The sequence below is a fragment of the Phoxinus phoxinus genome, assembly GCF_949152265.1.
Source record: "Phoxinus phoxinus genome assembly, chromosome: 11".
Classification (NCBI taxonomy): Eukaryota; Metazoa; Chordata; class Actinopteri; order Cypriniformes; family Leuciscidae; genus Phoxinus; species Phoxinus phoxinus.
The window spans coordinates 18,498,104-18,520,298 of record NC_136886.1 but is presented as its reverse complement, the minus strand read 5'-3'; the positions used below and the strand labels follow the sequence as shown (position 1 = coordinate 18,520,298).

The following is a 22,195-nucleotide window of genomic DNA, read 5'->3' as shown; positions in this document are numbered from 1 at the left end:
CTGAGTGCATGTGCATTATTAATCACTCAAGTGCTAAAAACATATATTTGTCTTATCTAAATCTTTGGTGACTCTTCCTGCTTGAGCAACTCTGCTCTTATACTCAGGGTTAAAACTCTCATTCTTCTTTTGACAGATGAGTCCGAGTGCTTCATTTGCAGAGATGTGGGCCTGGTGGGTGAGGATCCACTGAGAACCTTCTGTGATTGTAAGAACCTCGTGGCTCACCACAGCTGCTTGCTCACCTGGATCAAAAAGGTACAATCAGCATTTTAGTCATCCGTAGTACACTACAAAACTCTGGCTGGTATCCCTTTCAAGTTGTCATTCTGGGACTGAAGCCCAATTTATTGTTCTGGGTCGAACTCACGCCGTAGCTACGTCATAGGCTGTGTGGACTAGCACACTTACCCTTCGGCATACCCTGACGTGCACCTCCAACAATGTAACAACGTGTCAATTCTACACCGACGCAAGCGCTGTGATTGGTCTACTAGAACCCCTACCTCGGGTTTTACATGCTCCCTCTGCATGTGTAATTGCGCGTCAACGCGGACAACGACGCAGAAGTATAAATAAAAAGCAACGCGTAGCCTGTAGCGTAGTGGATACGGGGTCCGACGCAGAAGTATAAATCAGCCTTGATCTGAACAAAAAGCCTTAGACTGTAGCTAACATAAAGCATGTGCCTGCCTAGATGTGTTTAAATCAATAAACATCAGTCCTTTTGTAGATTCTTCACCACCCAGGCTGTTCTCCATTCCCTACCTAGTGGAGGCCATGTAACACTATGCAGAAAACATAGTTGTTTTGTTGTATCCTAACAATTTTTCTTGTTAATTAAGACTTCAGATGGCCTGGTTGAGGGAGCGTCCTGTCTTTTGTCTTGTAGCCCGAACCGTGCATGTGCCCTCCTCTGGCTCTTAAGTCCTGGAGGTGGAGATGGTAGGGGGGCCTTCCTAACCTCAGCCTCCCAGGGCCGGCACAGTTTGAGTGGGCAAAGTGATAAATACACACGGCTCGTCGTACATCATCACTGCACTCCAGATATCAATAGCCCACTGGAATGATTAATAACAACCGATACTTCCTGTAGTTAGTTCTTTTTAATTAAACCATGCTTTGTGCAAGCACAAATGGATTCTAGAGCAGAGGAAACAAAATATTCTTAAAGATTATGTTATCAACCATTAAAGGGATAGTCCACACAAAAATGGTGCCATTTACTTACCCCCATGTCATTCGTATCACTGTCTTTGGAAGATATTTTGAAGAAGAGCTGTTTGTCAGATTGGTCCATAATAACATTGGACCCTATTGACTGTTCGCAAAGACCCAGCCTCTTTAGTTACTGTTACTACGTCCAACAAGCCATGCCGCTGTCATGCCACACATCATGTTCTCACACAGTGAAAAATACATTGCGGAGCAGAGAGGACACTGACATTACGCCGACAGACAGGACAGAACAGTTTACTTTTGATATGAAACAAAGTCTCAGCTTTCAAATGTTGCCATTTCTTTAAGACATTTAAACAATAAATACCGTTTTGTGGGTTTTTAATGTGTCGTGACAGATTGCTGTAGCATCTCAGTTAAAGCTGCTTGTGAACCGATTAGACATGTGCCGATTTTCGGTAATTCGATAAATCACGATAATGAATATACACGATATTGTTATCGTGGGCACTTCAAAATACCGTAAAAAATAATAGATCCAAATTTTTATTTTTAGAACGTGCATTATAGCTTATTTTCCATCAACCGCTTGAACAAACACTGCGTATATGCTGCGCAGAACACGTGAGCGCACCCGGATGTAAACAGTGTTCACGTCACATGTAGAATCACACTGCACGCAGTGCGCGCCACGGGCACTGGCGCCGCATTCAAATTCTCACATGAAGAAGAAGAATGGCGGAAGGAGGAACGCTGCCGACAATTTATCCCCCTTCAAAAAGGGTAAAGTCAGATGTTTGGAAATATTTTGGGTTCCAAAAAAATGCAGAGGGATTGCTGATCGAAGACAGTTTCCCTTTGTGTAAGACATGTGGACGGAAAGTGGCTGCAAAACAAGGGAACACGTCTAACATGCTCGCTCATATTCGTGACAACCATCCACTGCAATTCAGGGAGATAAAGGATATAATTGTTCAGTTTACTTTTATATTTTATATTGTTTTATTTATATTTATTTGTATTTAAATGTTTGAGTTACTTTTAGTTCATTAAAAAGTTATTAAAGTTACTAAAAGGACAAAACTGAAGTTTGTTTCTTTTTTTTAACCTGTTTTCTTGTAAAATTACAATATCGTGATAATACCGTATACCGTGATAAATGCTCTCTCAATTAATCGCAGCATGAAAAAGTGATACCGGCACATGCCTAGAACCGATCATCTCTTCCTTCTAGTTAAGTTATTGATATCAAGTAAACATTAATGAACATCAGAAGGAATGATGTTTCAACCGCAGCAAGTCGTCAATACACACCGTTTTTCAAGTTCAAGTCCACTGTTTATCTACTACAACTCTCCTGACTGCTTTGTCAGACAAAATGGCGGATTATGATTGGTCAGATCGCCTGTCTATCAAACTCCGGGGCGAAGGGTGAATTTACTTTTGATTTTACTATATCAATTAGTGCTGTCAATCGATTAAAAAATTAACTATATTGCATAGCACTTTAATGAATGATAGCATGATCAAATTCTGTAGCGCAGGCAAAGGATAACAGAAAATAACTGATATTTTGAACATGTTAAACTGCAAAAAAAAAAAAAAAGAAGATTTTCAGTGAATAATGACAATTAAAAATATATATATATATATATATTGTATTTCAATTTCATTCTGTTACTCTGCCAATGAACACAACTTCGAAAGATTTGGGACATAGCGCAACATCCACTTTCAATCTATGAAAAAGAGAAGCAAGAATGTCCTGCTAAACATCTTCTAACACAGGGGTGTCCAAAGTCGGTCCTGGAGAGCCACTGTCCTGCAGAGTTTAGCTCCACCTTGCCTCAACACACCTGACTGGACGTTTATAGTATGCCTAGTGAGACCCTGATTAGCTGGTTTAGGTATGTTTAATTGGGCTTAAAGCTAAACTTTGCGGAACAGTGGATTAGACACTCCTCTCCTAACATCACAAAAAGAAAATCATATACGTTTGGAACGACATGAGGGAAGTGTCTCTAATAATTTCCGGTCACCTCATAATGATTTCTGAGGCAAGAGCCAAAACTTAAGAGAATGACCAAGCAAATAAATACTAACAAATCTAGCTGTATTTCAAAGCAATGGTCGTAATTATCCGGACCTCCCAGCATGAAAGCGCAGCGGCAAAGCAACTCGACAGCAAAACTCATTTTGACTGTGCCTGTCTCTGTTTTGCGCTGTTTAGACTATAACTACGATCTGCCAGTAGTGTGATCACTTGCCCCAACAGTTAATGACAGTTAATGCTGTTTTTGTCTTCTCATGCATGATGCACTGAAAGTCCCACTAAACCCTGTTTATTCAGCAGCCTTTCCATAAACACTGGATCTCTGAGTCCACCACAGACCCCACAACACTTTTCCAAAACAGCACACTGCACCAAGACGCCCACAGACATATGCACATACACATGAAAACACATACACGCATACAAACACACAGAAGCCAAGCTTATTGTTTTCCAGAACGAAATTGAAACCAGCAGATTTCCCCTGCCGTCATGCCTAAAGTATTCCAAAATAGAGAGTCCAAATCCACAGTGAGATTATAGTGATCAAAAGACACATTTTTCAAATGTGACAAAGACTGCCGAAGGATTTGTCTTTATTTTACAGTTCACTTATTCCACTTTGGAAGTCTGATCGTGTCTTGTTTTAGTTCTCTATTTTCCTATACATCTAAAAGAGCATGCAAGTTTGAATAAGTTTATTAAGTATAAATAGAATTCCATGAATGAGAGAAATTGCGTTTTATGTGACAGATTTTTGTCTTTTATTGAAATAATAATTTTTTTTATGCAGGGTACCACAAATATAGATCCGTCACCAGAAGCCAGTTTGTTTGTACGTATTCATGCATATTTATATGCACTGCAATATTTTAAATATACAGTGTGTATATATTGCATGTATCTTCTGTACCGAATAATTAGCAGTTCCATTGCAGCACTTTTAAAATGTTTAAAAAACATTTTAAATATAATAGTGCACATATTTTATTGTCTATAAAACTTAATATCCATTATATTAAAATGTAATTTTACTTATGTAATTGTTACTTATGTAAAAAAGTAATTGTAACTTATTTATTTAACATTCAGCATTATGAATTTCACTGAAAAAAATAACATGAATTTTATGATTTTAATTTGGTTTTCCTTTAGCTTATGACAGCATGCACTCAAGCTCAATGAACTCTACACATTCATGCAAAAGCTGATAATCATGTTATCTAGCATGATACAAAAAAATCATCTTCTGCTTTGATGAAAGCAAGAACATCTGACTGTCTGAACAAATGAGTTTACTTGGTAAATTCCACAAATTTGCCTAATTGAATAGTGGCCTAAAAATGGCTCGAATTATATTTTAAATCTCAGGTTTTTAATGTGGTCTCAGACCTGTGGACCCCACTGTATAGACAATGCTTTTGCTTTGATATAATTGGTAGATGGATGTACGGTGTTTGATGATATTTGATGATATTTTTACTCCTCTAAAAAGAGCACAAGCCTTTTTTTCTGACCAAGATTGGTGGGACAGTAGACCCCGTTCTTAAAACATACACACACACACACACACACACACACACACACACACACACACACACACACACACACACACACACACACACACACACACACACACACACACACACACACACACACACACACACACACACACACACACACACACAATGACTCACGCTTCTTTTAAATGGAAGGAGAGGAGAGAAGGAAAGGAAAGAGGAGACGTGGCGAGACAGTGTGCCTCTGACAGTGGAGCTGAAATCAGCGATCGACCTGTCACTTCTTGTCTGATTGCCATCTCCCTGAAAGAAGGTCAGGCATATACGCCTAAAGTGCCTCTTAACCACATTTTATGAAGCCAGAAAATGTAATCCAATAACCGTTTGACTCGTGATTGCTTTACGCTCGGCGGCTGGGAACGATACTACTCTTAAAAGCAGCTTAGGTAAAAAAGAGAAAGAAAAGAGAACAAAGGCAAATTCCAGGTCCTTATCTAATTTCAGGAAGAGCAGTTACAGTGCAACTGCAGTGGCCAAGAACCAGCCGAAGAAAACAAAATGCTCATAATTCATTTTCTCTTCCCGGCTAATATATACTTCAAATACGGTCTGGCTCATAACAATGCAGTTGGACTTATTGTCCGTGACAAGGCAGAGAAGAAGCTTTTCAGGCCAGCAATCTGTAAAACTGCCCTCTTCCTCTGCTCAAGCTCAGAGAGACAAATAACATGGCACAAAAAACTAATTAGCGAGCGGGAACTAGTTAAGAGAATGGCCTGAGAGTGGAAGCAGGGAGCCCGAGGCTTGATTTAAATATAGGGCCAGAGTCAGTGACTGAGTGTGCCTGGGAGATCCTGCCCCCTCAAGGCACACCACTTGCTGACCTTTGACCCTCATTAGGCAGAGGGCATTCCTGGTAGGATGAGGCCCTCAGTGGCGTACAAGGGCGTACGAGGAATAGGAACGACCACGTAAGACACGACCCGCCATTACTCAGAGTGCTTACCCCACGAGAAAGAAAGTTGCTATTGAGATACCACAGATCAAGGACAATGTCATCTATTACTGCTCCGCACAGAGCTCATGTCAAAACCACCGCAATTACTTGCTTCATATACCCACATAAATATGTTTTCCTTTTTTTTTTTTTTTTTTTATGAAAGTCTGCCATCTGGTTTCAGTCTATTGCAGTTAATGGAAATGATCTTGCATGCAAAAAATAATACGCTTTCCAAATATGTAATCTAATCCATATGAAATAACCCTCAGAGTTGTGGAGTAAACGACAAGAGAAAGTAGATATGATTATGGTGCGCAGAGAGTCTTTAAAATGCTAACAACTAGCTTCATTTATACTGTGCACATGCAGTGCAGGTTGAAATATGACTTTAAGAAAAAAAGTATATACTGGCAAAAGCTGTTATAATTGGATGCAACATTAACCCTGTTAAGCTTGAAATGCGATAATAGTCAGAAAAATATTTGTTTAAACCTTTAAACAATATATATATATATATATATATATATATATATAACAAATATTTTACAAAGGTTTGCATGTGTTTTTTGTCGAGGATCATAAATTATTACATCATGATTGTATGGCTCATATATTGTTTAGGGAGAATAGATCTTGTACTGAAGAAGAAAACAAATACAAAGAGAAAACAAAATATGGAATTTGGTGCAGATGTTATTTATATGGCCAAAAAGTAAGATGAAATTCTGATTGTAATGTATATCAATGTGATCTTTAACAGTATAGCAGAATACTTACATACAATGAATATATACATATCAGTTGTCACTCTATATGTCTTAGTAAGATAATATTAAATGCTTAGTTTTTAATGATAAAGTTTTATGATCAAAGCTCTGTAGTTTAAAAACATTCTGTATAATGCAATACAATAATGATGATTGAGAGATGCACAAATAAACATTCTTCAAAAGCCTAATGTATCATATTTCATACACACATTTTAAAACATGATGTATGGATAATCAAGCCTAACTTGCTTCAGTCCAGCAAGTGTTTATCTTGAAATATTAACAATATAAAAGTTATTCTCAAGTTTACTTGATTAAAATCAGTAAAGATTTCACAGCAAAAATACACCACGACCTGAAGGTGGACACTTTTAGAATGATATTAAAAGGTCTTATACTTGCTAAAAAGGTATTAATGCGACCACAGAAGCTATAGTAGATTGTGTACAACATGTTTTTAGCAAAAAGTTTTGATCATGTTGATAATTGAGAGGCTTTATAAAAAAAAAAAGATACATTAGGCAATGTTCAAGCAATGTCAGAATAGAATATTTAAATATAAAAATAAAGTATTAAATACACTGTAATTTTTTTCTAAAAGCATTAAATAAATGATTTTAAGATAAATGCAGAAAGATTTATATGGCATTATTAGAAAATTTGTTACATAAATGGATGTTGCAGATTTTGGTCTGATTTATTGTCTAATTCAATAAGGTTGATGTGTAACAACGCTATTTAAGGACTTGCCTGTTTCTTGGTGTCTGCGTGTGACATATGAGTGCAGTTAAGTGGGTTCTGTGTGTGTGAAAGTAATTTTAAGTGGTTGAGTTTAGATACCATTTCTCTCCCTCTCCCTCCCTCTCTCATGGTTTGATAATTCCCATCATTGCAAACAGACATGCATTTCCATTCATTAGCCAAACACTCTTAGCAATCAGGCCATAGCGCCAGGGGCACCAGGCCTCTTGTAAAATCACATCGCTTAATAGCACTGTTCTATAATTATATGCCATTAACATCTATCAAAATGAGCTCCCACATGTCATGCATATAAGCTCTGGATTTAGCAACTGTGTTCCCCCACTCTCCACGTCTTTCCATTATGGAGACCAGCATCCATTGGGATAAAATAGGCTAATTGCTAATGTGTAATATTTGTACAATGGGCTCCTTAATTATTTAGATAATTAATTCTAGTTGTATCCCATTTTATCAACCAAGCAACCTCTTAATTATCATATATGGAATAGCTGAGCTATATCAGATGCATGATACATAACATGTTGATTATGAAAAGTGTCCTTTCACCGTAGAGAACATCTGTTGTTTCCTTAGTGCTCATCTTTTTTAAATAAACATCTTAAACGGTCAGTAAATGATTAAAAAATGTATTTTACTCACTGGAAAATAAAACATTATTTGGAAATTGAATAAAAAAGAAGTGGGATGTATTCAAAAAAATAAACTTAAATAATCTGAAAAATTAATGGGATAGACCTATACATTCTGTAATTTAACGTAAAAAAAAAATATATATATATATATATTGTTTGTCTATACAATGTAAGTCAATGATAACCAAAACTTCAAAGTCATACAGGATACGTTTGGAATAAGTAAATTATGACAGAATTTTAATTTTTGGGTGAACTCTCCCTTTAAGTAAATCCCTTTATTTAGAAATCATGTTTATTATGACTGAATCGAGCTAATTTAATCAGTTTAGATAAACATAAGTAAGTTTGAAGCATTTGTTAAGAAATAGCATCTCTGCACAAGCTCACTGTATTATTTTCTGATTTGTTTTTAAAAACGTTATAGAGTGGCAAAATATATGTAGGCTACTATTTGGTTTTGCTCATTGGATTAGATTGTCATTGTGTTACAGTGCAAAATCAATGAAATACACTTGGCATCCAGTTCCAGTGCAAATCGTAAATAAATTATGCTAACTAATTTGTCAACCAGCGTTGGATGAAAACATCTGTTTAATGTTTAAATGTTAATGAGTACTGCAATGTAATCATTTTAATTTAATAACATCCTTAATATTTTGCATTTTTGTGTAGGGTCTGGGACGAGAGGAGAGACTGAGGTGTAGCATTTGCAATGCTGAGGTAAGTGTGTTTGTGTGTTTGTGTGTTTGTTGTTTTAGTATTATTTATACTCTATTATAGTATTTATTCAGATTTTGAATTAACTTTTATATTTATAATGTTAATTTTCATTTTAGTAATTATGTTACGTGCTTTGGCCATTTGTTTAATATATATATTTCTATTTAGCTTTTATTTATTTATTTATTTTTATTTATTTATTTTTTAGTTTTAGTAATATGTAGTAGTATTTCAACTTATTTTATTTCAGTTAATTGGCAACATTTCTGAATATGTTCCAGCCTAATTTTAATGAATGCAAACTATTTGAATAGTTTTAGTAGTAGCTTTAGGTATTAATATTGTTTGAAATCAGTTTCTCTTCCATATCCAACTTTGTAAGTTTAAAATGAAGGAAACATCATTCTTGCAGCTCACCCTTGGTCACAGTGGTCTTCTTCATGTTCCATCACTCACTGTTACGGCAAGCCTAAAATGCAGATTTGTTTGCTATTTGTTTACCTAGTATGGCGATATTGATAGTGAAAGGACAGCAGCTGCACTGTTCCTTCTCAGTGCCGGGTTTCATACCTTATTACTGAAAAGCAGTTCTGACAGAGAACAAACTCTACACTATAAACTCCTAAACCTCTAGTGTATGTCTATGATTGTGTAAGTGTGTGTGCATGTGTAATAGGTTGATGCCCTCTTGCAGCAGATAGTATTTAACTCATTAGAAGAACATCAGCTCCTGGAACAGATAGAAGCCCAAAGGATCCAGAACACAAATACTACTAATGAGCAATCATCTCTCCCTCTCTCTCTCTCTCTTGCTCACTCTCACTCTCACTCTCTCTCCCTCTCCCCCCATGTCATTGGTTTGGTCGATGAATATAAAAGCCTGTTTTTATTACATTAATAATATGCCAAGACACCCACTGTGGGAAAAATAAACGGTCATAATATTTGGCATGGGAGACGGACAACATAATATCCAAATCCATATTCAGTCTGCGAGCTCAAATTTAGCACGCTTTCTCCCCGATGTGTTCCCAATGCTAATTCCGCGTGGCCATCTTGCCCGGCGCGGCAGGAGCTCATTTGTGTGAAATGGTGGATGTTGATGTGGCATCACACAGAGGGTCAGTTCTCCGCTTAGACGTGCGGTTCAACCGCCCTACTGCGTTTAGGTGTTTGCTGTGTATTCATACAAACGCTACATCTCAACTTTACATATGGCCGTGCGGAGAATAAACAGTCTGATTTGTCTCTTCTTGTGTGGAACAGTCTTTTTTCTTTCACTCCAGTCTTCTTGGATTTTTCAGTCTTTAAAAGGCTAGCATTTTAAACCATGGACTTGATATCAAATCCTCTCCTTATTAAGTGCTTTTTAGACTGTTTTTAGTGCTTTTTCCACAAGCAACTCACTCTCAAGGCTAACTGGCAACACCAATCCTTTCCCCCTTCCAGGCCTGTTTCATTTCATATTCCTCCATCTCTAATCTTTTTTCTGTCTTTTTGACTTTTATTGAGCTATGAGGAAACCACATTTAGACAACCTTAAGATGCATGGCTTAAATTTGTGAGTTTTTGCTACTAATAGGACCTACTGTATTTAAAGTAAGGGTAATTATTTAAAAATCCCAAACAATTTCCAAAATACCTGCCCCCCAACAATAAATAAATACATAAATAAACAAACAAACTCAATGCAGATGAAATATGAAAAGTGGACCTTCTAAATTAAGGCTGATTTTTTTTTTTTAATGTTTTCTTCTGGTTGTGTGATTAAAAAAAGAGAAACATTTATGAAAAGTATGTTTTTAAATTATTGAGATTTAAATGTAATTAACCCTTTCATTCTGTATAGTTTCATTTCATTCTGTATTCATGTCATGAGCATAGTAATGGTGCCAATTAAACAAATACATTTTCTTATGTTTATTATACATTTTAATTGATAAAAAGTATGTTTAGATAACATGTTTTAGGAAGAGAGAGAGGGATAATTGAATGTCATAACTGTGAGAAAAAAATAATTAAAACACAAAATATAAAATTTCTGTTAACAACATTTGATTCATTTAATATTGGGTAATGAAGGCAGGTAAAGTTGTATCAAGAATCAGTGATACTCTTTTTGAGTCAATAGCATTTAAAAAGTCACTGTCTACTCTGACTGAACTGTATAACACATATTAAAATTGATTATTCCCATATTATATATATATATATATATATATATATATATATATATATATATATATATATATATATATATATATATATATATATATATATATATATATATATATATCTCCCAGGATATATCGTATTGAGGGCATCATCTGATTATCAATATTTTACTGTTAAACCTCTTTATTTGGTTTGGGATTCTGCAGCATTAAAGGATGAGTGCATTAAAATGTTTCTTTTGGTGATTTTTATATCGGACCCAATAGGACAACGTGATCCATCCAAATATTTTATCCCATTTCCCAGAACCGATGTGAATGTAGTTTCCTGGCTAGTACCGGTACATGTAGCCTGAGTGATCATATAGACTCAAGGTCTCTCCCTGGCCTTTTCTTATTTTTGTCTAGATTTGCGCCTTGCAGCACCAAGTGGCCTCTGCAAACCTCCATAATGGCTTCCAGACTCTCCCACCTGACCATGGTAATGCAACCCAATACCGTTTAAATGGGAGTCATTTTCAGCTTTTGTTACCACAGTGAGCCTCGGGGCAACAGAGGGAAGCTGAGGACGCTGAGCAAAACAATTTAGAGGGAAGTGTAGCAGCGCTTCTGTCTCTCTTGAGTGAACACAGCTCCAGCCCGCCAATCCATGCTAGCCCATTTAAAATCCTGTTAAACTGCAACTTATCCCTACGATTCCTCACCTGCCATGCAACAACACACCTTACCAACATGCTCTTATGAATATGTCATATGTATTCGTGTACACAGTTGCTGTTGTTTTATGGTGTGTGAAAACTGAACACAGTCATTCAAAACGTTCTATAGCGGAGACTTTCCTTTGAATTACATTTTTTTGCACCTCACAAAAACCTTTCTGCATTTTTAGATTTCCATTTAAAGGAATGGTTCAGCCCAAAATAAAAAAATCTGTCATCATTTATTCACAAAATAATTTGTTTAGAAAAAAAGTAAATGGGACCCAAACCTTTCAAGCTCCAAAAATTATATGCAAATTGCATGAGATTAATCCATAGGATTATGATAAACAGATAAAAAATATATTATTTAATCACTTTAAAATCAAATCAAAACATTCATAAATGCACGCATACAAAGACTTCATCAGATATTCCATAAAACATAAAATGTCAAGTTTCACTTGTTCTTGCATGTCATATGACCAAACGTCATGAAGTTTTAGTTTTGTGTCACCATATTTGATGTAGTCTGTGTACAGTATGTGTGCACTGCTAAATATTTGATTTGGTCATATGGATTAATTTAATGCTACCTTTATGTCCATTTTGTAGCTTCACATTTTTGGGTACCATTGACTTTCATAATTTGGACAAAAACACTTATTTTGTGTTACACTGAAAAAAAGAAAGTGACATGAGTTCGTAACAATATGATAATGGGTTTAAAGTAGAGATGTACTGATTTTATTGGCTATCTTTTTTTTTTTTTTTTTTTTTTTAAGTGTGACCTGCCGATACTGATTTTTGCCGATTAAGATTTTCTTTCAAATAACTAATTGACCGCATATACAAACAAAATTGTACTTTTCTTCAATGCAACATTTTATTTTCATAACAAAAACACAAGTAGAAAGACAGTAATACAAATGTGTCAAATTAAACAGATTCATGTTAAAAATGTGTTACAAAAGTTATTCAGTCAAGAGTAGAGAGTGATTTTCTTGGTATTTTGTTCTTTTATTAACATGACTGACAGCAGCACTAATATTAGACTGCTGTCACTTTAAGGGTTTATGCATGGATCCAATAGAGTGGTGCAGGTATGACATCACTTCGTAGGGCAAAAGGCAGAAACAAGTTAGCATTTTAGCACTTCCGGTCCATTATCCGTTTTTTTTTTTTAATGGGTTTTTGGTTAAATGGCTGTGATGAACACAATCTCAAGACACTTTCACGTTTTATTCTACGACATAAAGTACATCAGTATTACCCTTTGGTGTGAGCACGAAACCTGCAAGAGTTAGTACAATTATCCGCAATAAAAGCACCATTTAACTGTAGCGAAAGAGACAAGTGAGTGAGATAAGGCGGGTGTGGGTCACTTCGGAGAAAAGAGAGTGAGACTGACGTTATTGCCTGTGTCCCGCTGGCATCAAAACAGACCGGCTCGGAATCGGAAATACTTGAGACTGATCTGTAGTTTAAAGATATGTTTATTAATACTTTTTTTCACACTGTCACACCATGTTCGTCTGTTGGCCCCCCGACTGAGCCTGGTCTCTCCCAAGGTTTTTTTCTCCATTCTGTCACCTGATTGAGTTTGGGTTGCTTGCCACTGTCGCCTCTGGCATGCTTAGTTGGGGACACTTAATATTCAACAATATTATTGATCTGACTGTACTGACGCTGCTGTATGAGAACTGAACTGAGCTGGATGATGACATATTTTTTTGCAGAACTGCTTTATAGATGAACTAATTTAACTATTGATCTTCGGAACTGAATCAAAACTGACTTCAGCTGAACAGTGAACACTCTTTTCTTTTTAGAGCTGCTTTACAGCCAAATTGAACTCTTTTTGCATCATTTAATCATTATTTTCCAGTTTATCACTATAAAGCTGTTTTGAAACAATCTTTATTATTTAAAGCACTATAAAAATACTTTTTTTCCCACATTGAAAAAAGTTGGACCCCACATGATAGGTCATTGTTGTACTATACTTTTGGGGACATAAGGTTACTACAATGCTGGGAAAAACCTGACCCACATACCAAAACATAAAAAATACACTCAAAAATACATCCCTCATTTTGTGTCCAGTTTGGGGTAATGTCATCAAATATTAATAGCGCCAGTCAGTGTGTTAAAAATCATGGTGGGCTGACATACAGTAGCTCTGTGACAGACAGTGTCTGTGCAGAGGAGACAGCTTCCTTCTCACTCACTGATGGAGTTTCAGCGGCGCCCGCTCTCAGATCACTTAATGCATCAGTCTAATAACCTTTTAATGTCTGTATTATGGCGGTCATTTAATATTTGCTCCCGGAAAGATGCGCATGTAGATCAGCAATGACTGTAATGATGATAATGATAATCATATGCTCATAAGCCGCTATCTTAAAGCATTGCATTACTGTGCTCACCGGTGGTTAAAATGAAGAGCTTTTAGCCATTATGGCTATAGAAAAAATAACCGCTTGCAATTCCACTAATGTAATTTCTTCATTGCATGCATGTGCAATTTAATTTCACTGCATTTTGTTGACACTGCTCTTTCTTATATTTTCCCCCCCTTGTCTTTTTCCATCTTAGCAAGTGGGTCTAAAATGTGGGCCATTTGCATGAGTTATGCTAATTTGTTAGGGCAACGAATGCATTAATTTCATTAGCAAATGGCCTCAAAGCAATAATTACCAGAGTAGGTGTGTCACAAGCAATCATGTTAAAATTTGCCAGTTAATTATTAAGATTTTGTTCGGAGAGACCTAGATTTGACATGAGTAGCCGAAGGAGAGACGGGGAGAGAGAGAGAAAGGAGGAGGAAAGAAAGTTAATGTTCTCCAGCAGCTAAGGTAAGGTGTGTGTTGTTGTGTTGAAGGGAGGAGGGAGTTGGCAGGAGGAAGAGTGGTGGGTTTGGGTTGGTTTGCATGTTGACAGCTTACATTCTGGACTAATTACCGCAAATAGCACTGGGCTAGCTGGTACTCAGTGAATCCAGAGGGGTGTAATTATAAGAGAAAGGAGGGCAGGGGCTACTGAAGCGGTCTCTGCTCCCATTGATTGGAGTCCACTCGAGGAGGAGGGGAAACGCTTCTCCTTGGCTGTCATAGACTTGCACTTTGACCAGACTGGGGAAAACATTTTGATTCTTGGGTTTTTAGACAGACAGCAGTGGTTGGGTTTTAGGTCTTCTGTAAGTTTATCTGCATGTATTTACAGCAAGAAGAAAAAGGGGAAGAGTAGAATTCGTTTTTGTCTTGTTTTGCAGTACAAATTTGTAAAGTTTGTACTGCAAATTTGTAAAAAATAATAATACATTTAATTGTTATTTAAAACTTAACAGGTAATCGTGGATTATAGGAAATAGTCACATTGTGAATTTGAGATATAGTGTCACAATTGTGAGAAATAAAGTTGCAAGTTATAGAAGTTTTCTTCCAAACATTTATGCTTACAAATTAGAAAAAGATTTATAATTTGTTCAAGATATATTCTCTGAAGACAAGCCTTAATTTCACAAGCAACCTTTTTTTTTAAATGATATTAGGTTTAATTGAGTGATTGATTACTGACTAAATACTGATTAAGAAAGCATTTTTTTAGTGTTGTTGCATTATTTTATACATCAAATGATAAAGAAGTCAGTTATCAAGTGTTTGATTATCGCTTTAAGCAACTTTATACTATTCACTGTCAGCTCGATACTCGCGCTTTTGATGTTCCTCAGGACTGTGTCTTAATCATCTTGGCAGCTGTTTTTGAATAGGTTGAATACCTACGAGGTTGGCACCTAAACTCATCCTCTTCAACTCAAGGCATAAATCTCCAGGTCTTCCTCTAAAACTCTCTTTAGGGTTAATTCCTCTAGTTCTTATCCACTGACACCCTTAAAAACTTTTCCCTCCCTCTGTCTCTCAAGTGTCTCCTTAGAAGTGAGCACGCTTTTCTCTCGTCTCCACCACTTTGGGGGAAAAAAAATGCTAATCATTACTTCAATTCAGATGAAAAGCAGCTTATCCTGTGATGTGGATGAGACCAGTAGCTGCTTGCCTCGTCATTTAGCTAAAAGCAGTGTGTGATGTTTGTACAATGGTTCTGTCCAATACATCCATACACTTCTCTTCCAATATGATGACTGATGAGAGGATATGTCATGCGCTGAACTTCAGACATTCTTAGCAAGATGACTTCTTGCTATACTGTCTGTTTGTGTTTTATTAGCTGTGTTCTAATATTTAGAGAACTCCGTTTAGTGAACTGAGCACACTTAAATACACTACAGTTCAAAAGTCTTTATGCAAAAGTCTCATACTATCCCAGGCGGCATATATTTGTTAAAAACAAAACAAAAAAAAAAACATACATTTAGTAAATATTATTACAATTTAAAATCAGTTTATTTTCATTTTAATATATTTTACAATGTCATTTATTGCTGTAATGACAAAGATAAACATTTTCAGTAGCCATTACTCCGGTCTTCATGGTCACATGATCATTCAGAAATCAATCTAATATGCTGATTTGGTGTTCAAGTAACAATTCTTATCATTGTCAATGTTGAAGAACATTATGCTGCTTACATTTTTATTCATGATTTTTTGATTAATAGAAAGTTTAAAAGAACAGCATTTATTTGAGAGAAAAAAAACGTTCATACAATTATAAATGTCTTTACTATAATGTTTGATGAAGTTAATGCATCCTTGCTGAAGTATTATTTTTTCAATAAATAAAACTTACTGACCGATTTTTTTTTTTTAGAAAAATAGTTAATATTTGTTTGTTGAAATATTGTTATCGATATTTTTTGGCAATTAATGAAATGTAGCTTTGTCGCAGTGCATTATGGGATTGTCTTCTCTTTAAGCATGTGATGCTGCCATTGAGTTTAGCAACAAAAGAGGTAGTATAATTGAGATGCTTACCTTTGAAAACATAAAGAGTAGCTATAAAACTGAGCAATTGTGTTTGAATCCTACATGGTTGTGAAATCAAAAGAGAACCAAAGTGCAAGAATAAAGCAAAAGAATGTAATTTGTTTCCATTTAAGTGCATTGCACTGGCTAATTAAGCAGTCTGATGCAATTCGTACGGCTAATACCTTCCATCGGTATGATGCAGTCTGACTGGAGAAGGTCATGAGGTTGCTGGTGGAATTTGAGCCTAACGAAGCCACTGGACTGAATGAATAAGTTGGGATAGTTGATTTACTTTGCATCAGCACTCCAGCCAACCATTGTTCCTGACTGCAGTGTGCTTGGGATTTGCTAGTTTAACTCCTCTTATTTAACCTCTGTGCCCCTCTTCCTCCATCTCTCCACTCCTCCCCACCTCAGGCTGAACTCATTTGGGTTCCTGCATGGGAAGGTCCTGGGGCGGATTCAATCAGCCGCAGCCTTAATTGGCTCTCAGGCATTCAAATTGAAACCGATGGAGAACTAATAACAATTGCCCTACTGGTTTGTAGCTGTAGAAACCGAGGGAAAATTAGTTGTGGTGCCAGAGCAGTGCACTTTTTAATTGCAGGCAGGATTTTGGTGGGTTTGGTTGAGAGAACCATTGAACACACACACACACACACACACACACACACACACACACACACACACACACACACACACACACACACACACACACACACACACACACACACACACACACACAAACACAAACGCACATGCACACACCCCAAGGGCTCTTCTTTGTTTCCACGACCTCAGAGTGATTTTGTAACATGACTGTGACTGGAATTTCTAGTGGCCGTGTGTGTGTGTGTGTGTGTGTTGCCCTCCGGTCCATTCCACCATGTCATCACCTTACACCTCTCAGTCATGTAGACAAATGAAAACACACACTCACGAACACACACAGGTGTTCGGTGGGGCCTTCTCTCAGTTTTAACAGACAGTTCAGGCATGTCCCGCACTCTGAGCTGCTGCTAATGTTTACTGAAAAGCAGTTCATCGCGGCCATTATTGCCCTGCGTGTTTTGACAACTGCAGATGAAAGGGTGGTGTAGGCATGATGGTGAGAGGAAGACGAGGCCTTCACAAGCAAAGCACTTTTACTAAATGCTGTCGGTGACCTCTTGATCTGTCTGAAAGCTGCAGTAGCAGATGGTAAAACTCACAGGATGCTTCTCAAGTCAACATTTGAGTTTGTACAAATAGTAGTGAAATAATAATTTCAAATAACATTTACTTCTCAAATGACACAAAATTATATCTTGTATATCATGTAATATCATATGTATATAAACAGTATGAAGTAACAAAGCTGATTTAAGCCGTTGTGTTCAGTGCTTTTACATTTTAAAAGGGTTATTTGAGCATTTGACAAAAAACACACACACAAAAAACCAGCAATAATGTTGTGATGTCTGATTTCATCTTGTATGTCCCACACAAACAGTGTGCACAAGTTCAAGATTCATTCCTCTCTTCTTAATTCTCTCTCAGCAGGAGTATGTGCCCTTTATAGCTGTAACCATACCTGACAGATCAGAGGCAGGGACCTGAAGTGTGTGTGTCTATATTAGTGTTTGTGTGTGTATGAGTGTATTTTCATACAAGTTGTGTGAATGTATGTGCCCAGCCAGTGTCTGTCACTACAGTGTTGCTGGTGCAGATGCATTGTGGCATTCCCGGTCCGCATACACTAGGATCATTACACGTGCAACTCTAATAATAATAATGATAAGACAACTTAGCAGGATTTGAGAAAGAGCCTTATTTACTGGTCACTTATACGAGTATAAAAAAAAGTATATTCAGAATGCCTTTGTAGAAGTATCCATCTAACTAACATTATGTTCTGACGTCATTATTACAATAAGAAATTCAGTTGATGGTCTGTGCGCATTTTGTGTTTTGGTACTTGTCCTTCTCTGTGTGTTTTGAACAAACCAATGTCTTCTAAAAATACAAAATGGCACAAACCACAAAATTAGTTCAGTCATAAAAACAGAGGTTCATGGTCACAGCTGTGTGGGGCTCTGCAAATAAACGCTCTGCTTGTTGAAATGTAGACCATGTACTGTAATTGGTAGGCATTCACATGTGCTAAGAGAGGACATTGACTAAACCATGAAGCCACGGCTTTGGTGTTTGGGTGGAGACTGGTTGTCCATGGGCCCATTACTGTTGCATTTTGTTCAGCCCATCTGTGTTTTTGAGAACCCTGAAAAGGTTTTGATCATCTTTGAACTGTTTTAAATTGTGATTTATTCCTTTGGTGGCAAAGTAACAATTTCAGCAGCCATTAGTCATCAGTATCACATGAACATTCAAAAATAATTCTAACATGCTGATTTGGTGCTCAAATAAATAAATAAAATAATACAAAACATTTATTATTTTACTATTAGTACAGCATTTATTTGAAATATATTTTTTGTAACTTTAGAAATATTTTTGTGCTGTCACTTTTTCTCAAATTTAATTGTTCCTTGCGGAATGAAACTATTATCATATATATATATATATATATATATATATATATATATATATATATATATATATATATATATAATAAAATAAATCTTAGTCTACTCTGGATAAAAACGTCTGCCTAACACATAATATCAGACATTATTAGACAGCAATTTACAATCAGTTGTGTTTCTTGGAAATTGAGCTACAGGAAATTTTTAAACTTGAGTTTTGTAACATTCCTTTCTTCTTGTTGCTCACCAACTATTTCTCAACTTCAACTTAACCCCTCTCACATGGTTCCAGGCTTTATGGTTAAGTGAAGATTACATTTTGCTACTGTGGTAACATGCCCCTTAATTAAAGGCAGAACTGATACATATGCATTGATATTGCATATTACACTGGCATATAAGAAGGAGTTTATTTGATAAACTACAAATAAAGCATCCATTCACATCGAAACAGCCTAGGCTACATGATAAACGGCACTAAAAGTCTTATGAATTATTCTGAATTCGCAGCAATCAGGTTTTAAAGTGGCAGTAAATCCAGTCTAAATAGGTTCATTCATTATTCTCTCTGGTGTGGCTGGGATACTTAAAGAGTGTTATGTCTGGATTGTCCCACGCTCTGCTGTGTTCTAGCGGACGGTGTTCTGGCTTGACCTGATATACGGTGCGACTCGAATTACGGAGACGGAAATGTCGTCGTCATCTTGTTAGTATTCTGATGTAAGCCTGGGGCACGGGTGTCAGATGCTCTCAAAATTTACAGCTCAATTTGGAAACCACAGATACAGCTGAGCATGGCTTTGGGGTGACTTATAATGAAAATACCAATCCACATTAGCTCCACTTGCCACAAGCAAAATGTTAATATCAGAGCAGAAAAAAAAGTGAGAGAGTGAGATAGAGAGAGATTGAACAAAGATACATCAGAAAGAAAAGAAAGTTTGGTGTCCATGGATGTCTTCCAATGTTATCGGCAACTTTGAAGCTGGCTGAAGGTCTTTCCTGGTTGTTGGACATAAATTTGAAACATTCATTGCTTGCTGAATTGTTGGTGGATTAGCAAGGTCTGGCAACAGGCTTTTGCATTTGTGTTAAATTCGTGTGCACAGGGTATGATCTATTTCATTGTCTAAGTTCTAAGTTCACATTTCATGGAAAAGAGGTACAATTTTGGGAGGCAAGTTTTAACTTTAGGATCCCTCCATTTGGTTTATCCTTACTCTGCCTTCTGGCACCAACTAAATTAAAGACTTTTTGTTCCATCCTGATTTTCCACTGGGCCTTTAATGCCATGCTTATTTCAGAAGGATATTGCCAGTGATTCTTACAAATAATAAAGGGAAATGAATGTATTACTGTCTGAGCACAATGAAAACATATTTATCCTCAATCTCCATGTGAATTGCCCTAGCTCAAATAGTCTTCGATTGAATACCGCAAACATATTTGCATAAGCTTTGAATTTAGAGTCCTCCTCAGGCTCTGAGAATTGTGTTAAATCCTCTCTCTCTATTGTCATCGTTTGATCGTTTTGAAGTGGTACTGCTCATGTATATGATTATCTTAACTAAGACCAACAAATGAACAGAAATTGGGAACAGGCACACCTTTTTTCTGTTATTACACTCTATTGCAATGACTTATTAGTGATTGTAGGGGCTCACAGTACTTCAATAACATAAATAAAACTTAGTTTAAAATGTATTCTTCATTTGCAACATGCAAATATATATATACACAGTTAAACGTGAATGTGCTGTTGTTAACTTAACAAGCGCTTTTTCTGTCTTACCTGACATTAAAAAATTGGTTTCAGGTGAATTTAGTCATATTAAATATTATATTTGACTTGAATGACACACATTAATTTAGATGTTATCAAACAAAAAGCATTTTTTAGGTTATGTGAAAAAACAGTTTACAGTGAATGGAAGACCGGTGTTAATTTCCAAATTTTTTGCTCTAGTGACTTTTTTTTTTTCAGGGTAGGTTTATTTTTGAGAATAATTTTCTATCCGCTCGTTAAGTTGTGCTGTAAATAATTTTATTTTGTTTCGAATTAGCATATTATCACAATGGCTGTTAATGAACACTATTTATTCACATTAAACATTTAAGGAAAGTGTCATAACCAAGGAGGGGCAGGCAGAACAGTCCATGGGGGAATGGAGGGAGGGAGGGAGGTGCCAGGGCGGAGGCAATGGATCAGGAGAAAGCTGAAGACCCAGAGCACGGCCAGGATGAAAGCCCACAGTGGAACCGATAGTAGTAGGGAGCCAGGGTGGAGACGATGGATAGAGGAGACAGCTGAAGACCCCGAGCACGGCCAGGGTGAAGGCCCACTGTAGTAGGAGGAGCCAGGGTGGAGACGATGGATCAGGAGAAAGCTGAAGACCCAGAGCACGGCCAGGATGAAGGCCCACTGTGGAACCGATAGTAGGAGGAGCCAGGGTGGAGACGATGGATAGAGGAGACAGCTGAAGACCCCGAGCACGGCCAGGGGGAAGGCCTAAAGTAGAACCGATAGTAGGAGGAGCCAGGGTGGAGACGATGGATAGAGGAGACAGCTGAAGACCCCGAGCACGGCCAGGGTGAAGGCCCACTGTGGAACCGATAGTAGGAGGAGCCAGGGTGGAGACGATGGATAGAGGAGACAGCTGAAGACCCCGAGCACGGCCAGGGGGAAGGCCCAATGTAGAACCGATAGTAGGAGGAGCCAGGGTGGAGACGATGGATAGAGGAGACAGCTGAAGACCCCGAGCACGGCCAGGGGGAAGGCCCAATGTAGAACCGATAGTAGGAGGAGCCAGGGTGGAGACGATGGATAGAGGAGACAGCTGAAGACCCAGTGCACAGCCAGGAAGAAGGCCCACGGCGAAACTGATAGTAGTGGGAGTAGCCAGGGTGGAGTTAATTGCCCGACCACCAGTGGTTGATCCAGGAGAGTCGGAGACCCAGGCGGAGTCGAGAAGACCGGGTGACAGCTTAGGTCCTGCTGGCCAAGGCAGAGCTGTGGTGACGAGCAGGTGAGATTATTAACCAGGGTGTCGGAGGGCTGAGGACCAAGGCTAAGCAGGAGGGAAGGAGGAGCCTGACGGAGCCAAAGGGGTGAGGGGGAACCTCCGGACCTTCAGTGCAGCTGAAGGCCTGGAAGTCCGTGACCCAGGCAGAGCGACGATTGACCAAGGAGCCCAGTGTAGCTGTAAGAACGTCGGTCCCAGGTAGAGT

General features: G+C 37.5%; 1 protein-coding gene across 1 annotated transcript in view; it reads left to right on the top strand.

Moving 5' to 3' along the window:
- The window catches only part of LOC307006698 (uncharacterized protein), a 125,052-nt gene that overhangs the window by 28,746 nt on the left and 74,111 nt on the right, over nucleotides 1-22,195 (top strand). The window contains exons 2-3 of the mRNA XM_079627916.1: nucleotides 137-258; nucleotides 8,595-8,642. Coding sequence (XP_079484042.1) covers nucleotides 137-258; nucleotides 8,595-8,642 — 170 coding nt within the window. The remainder of the gene's footprint in view (nucleotides 1-136; nucleotides 259-8,594; nucleotides 8,643-22,195) is intronic.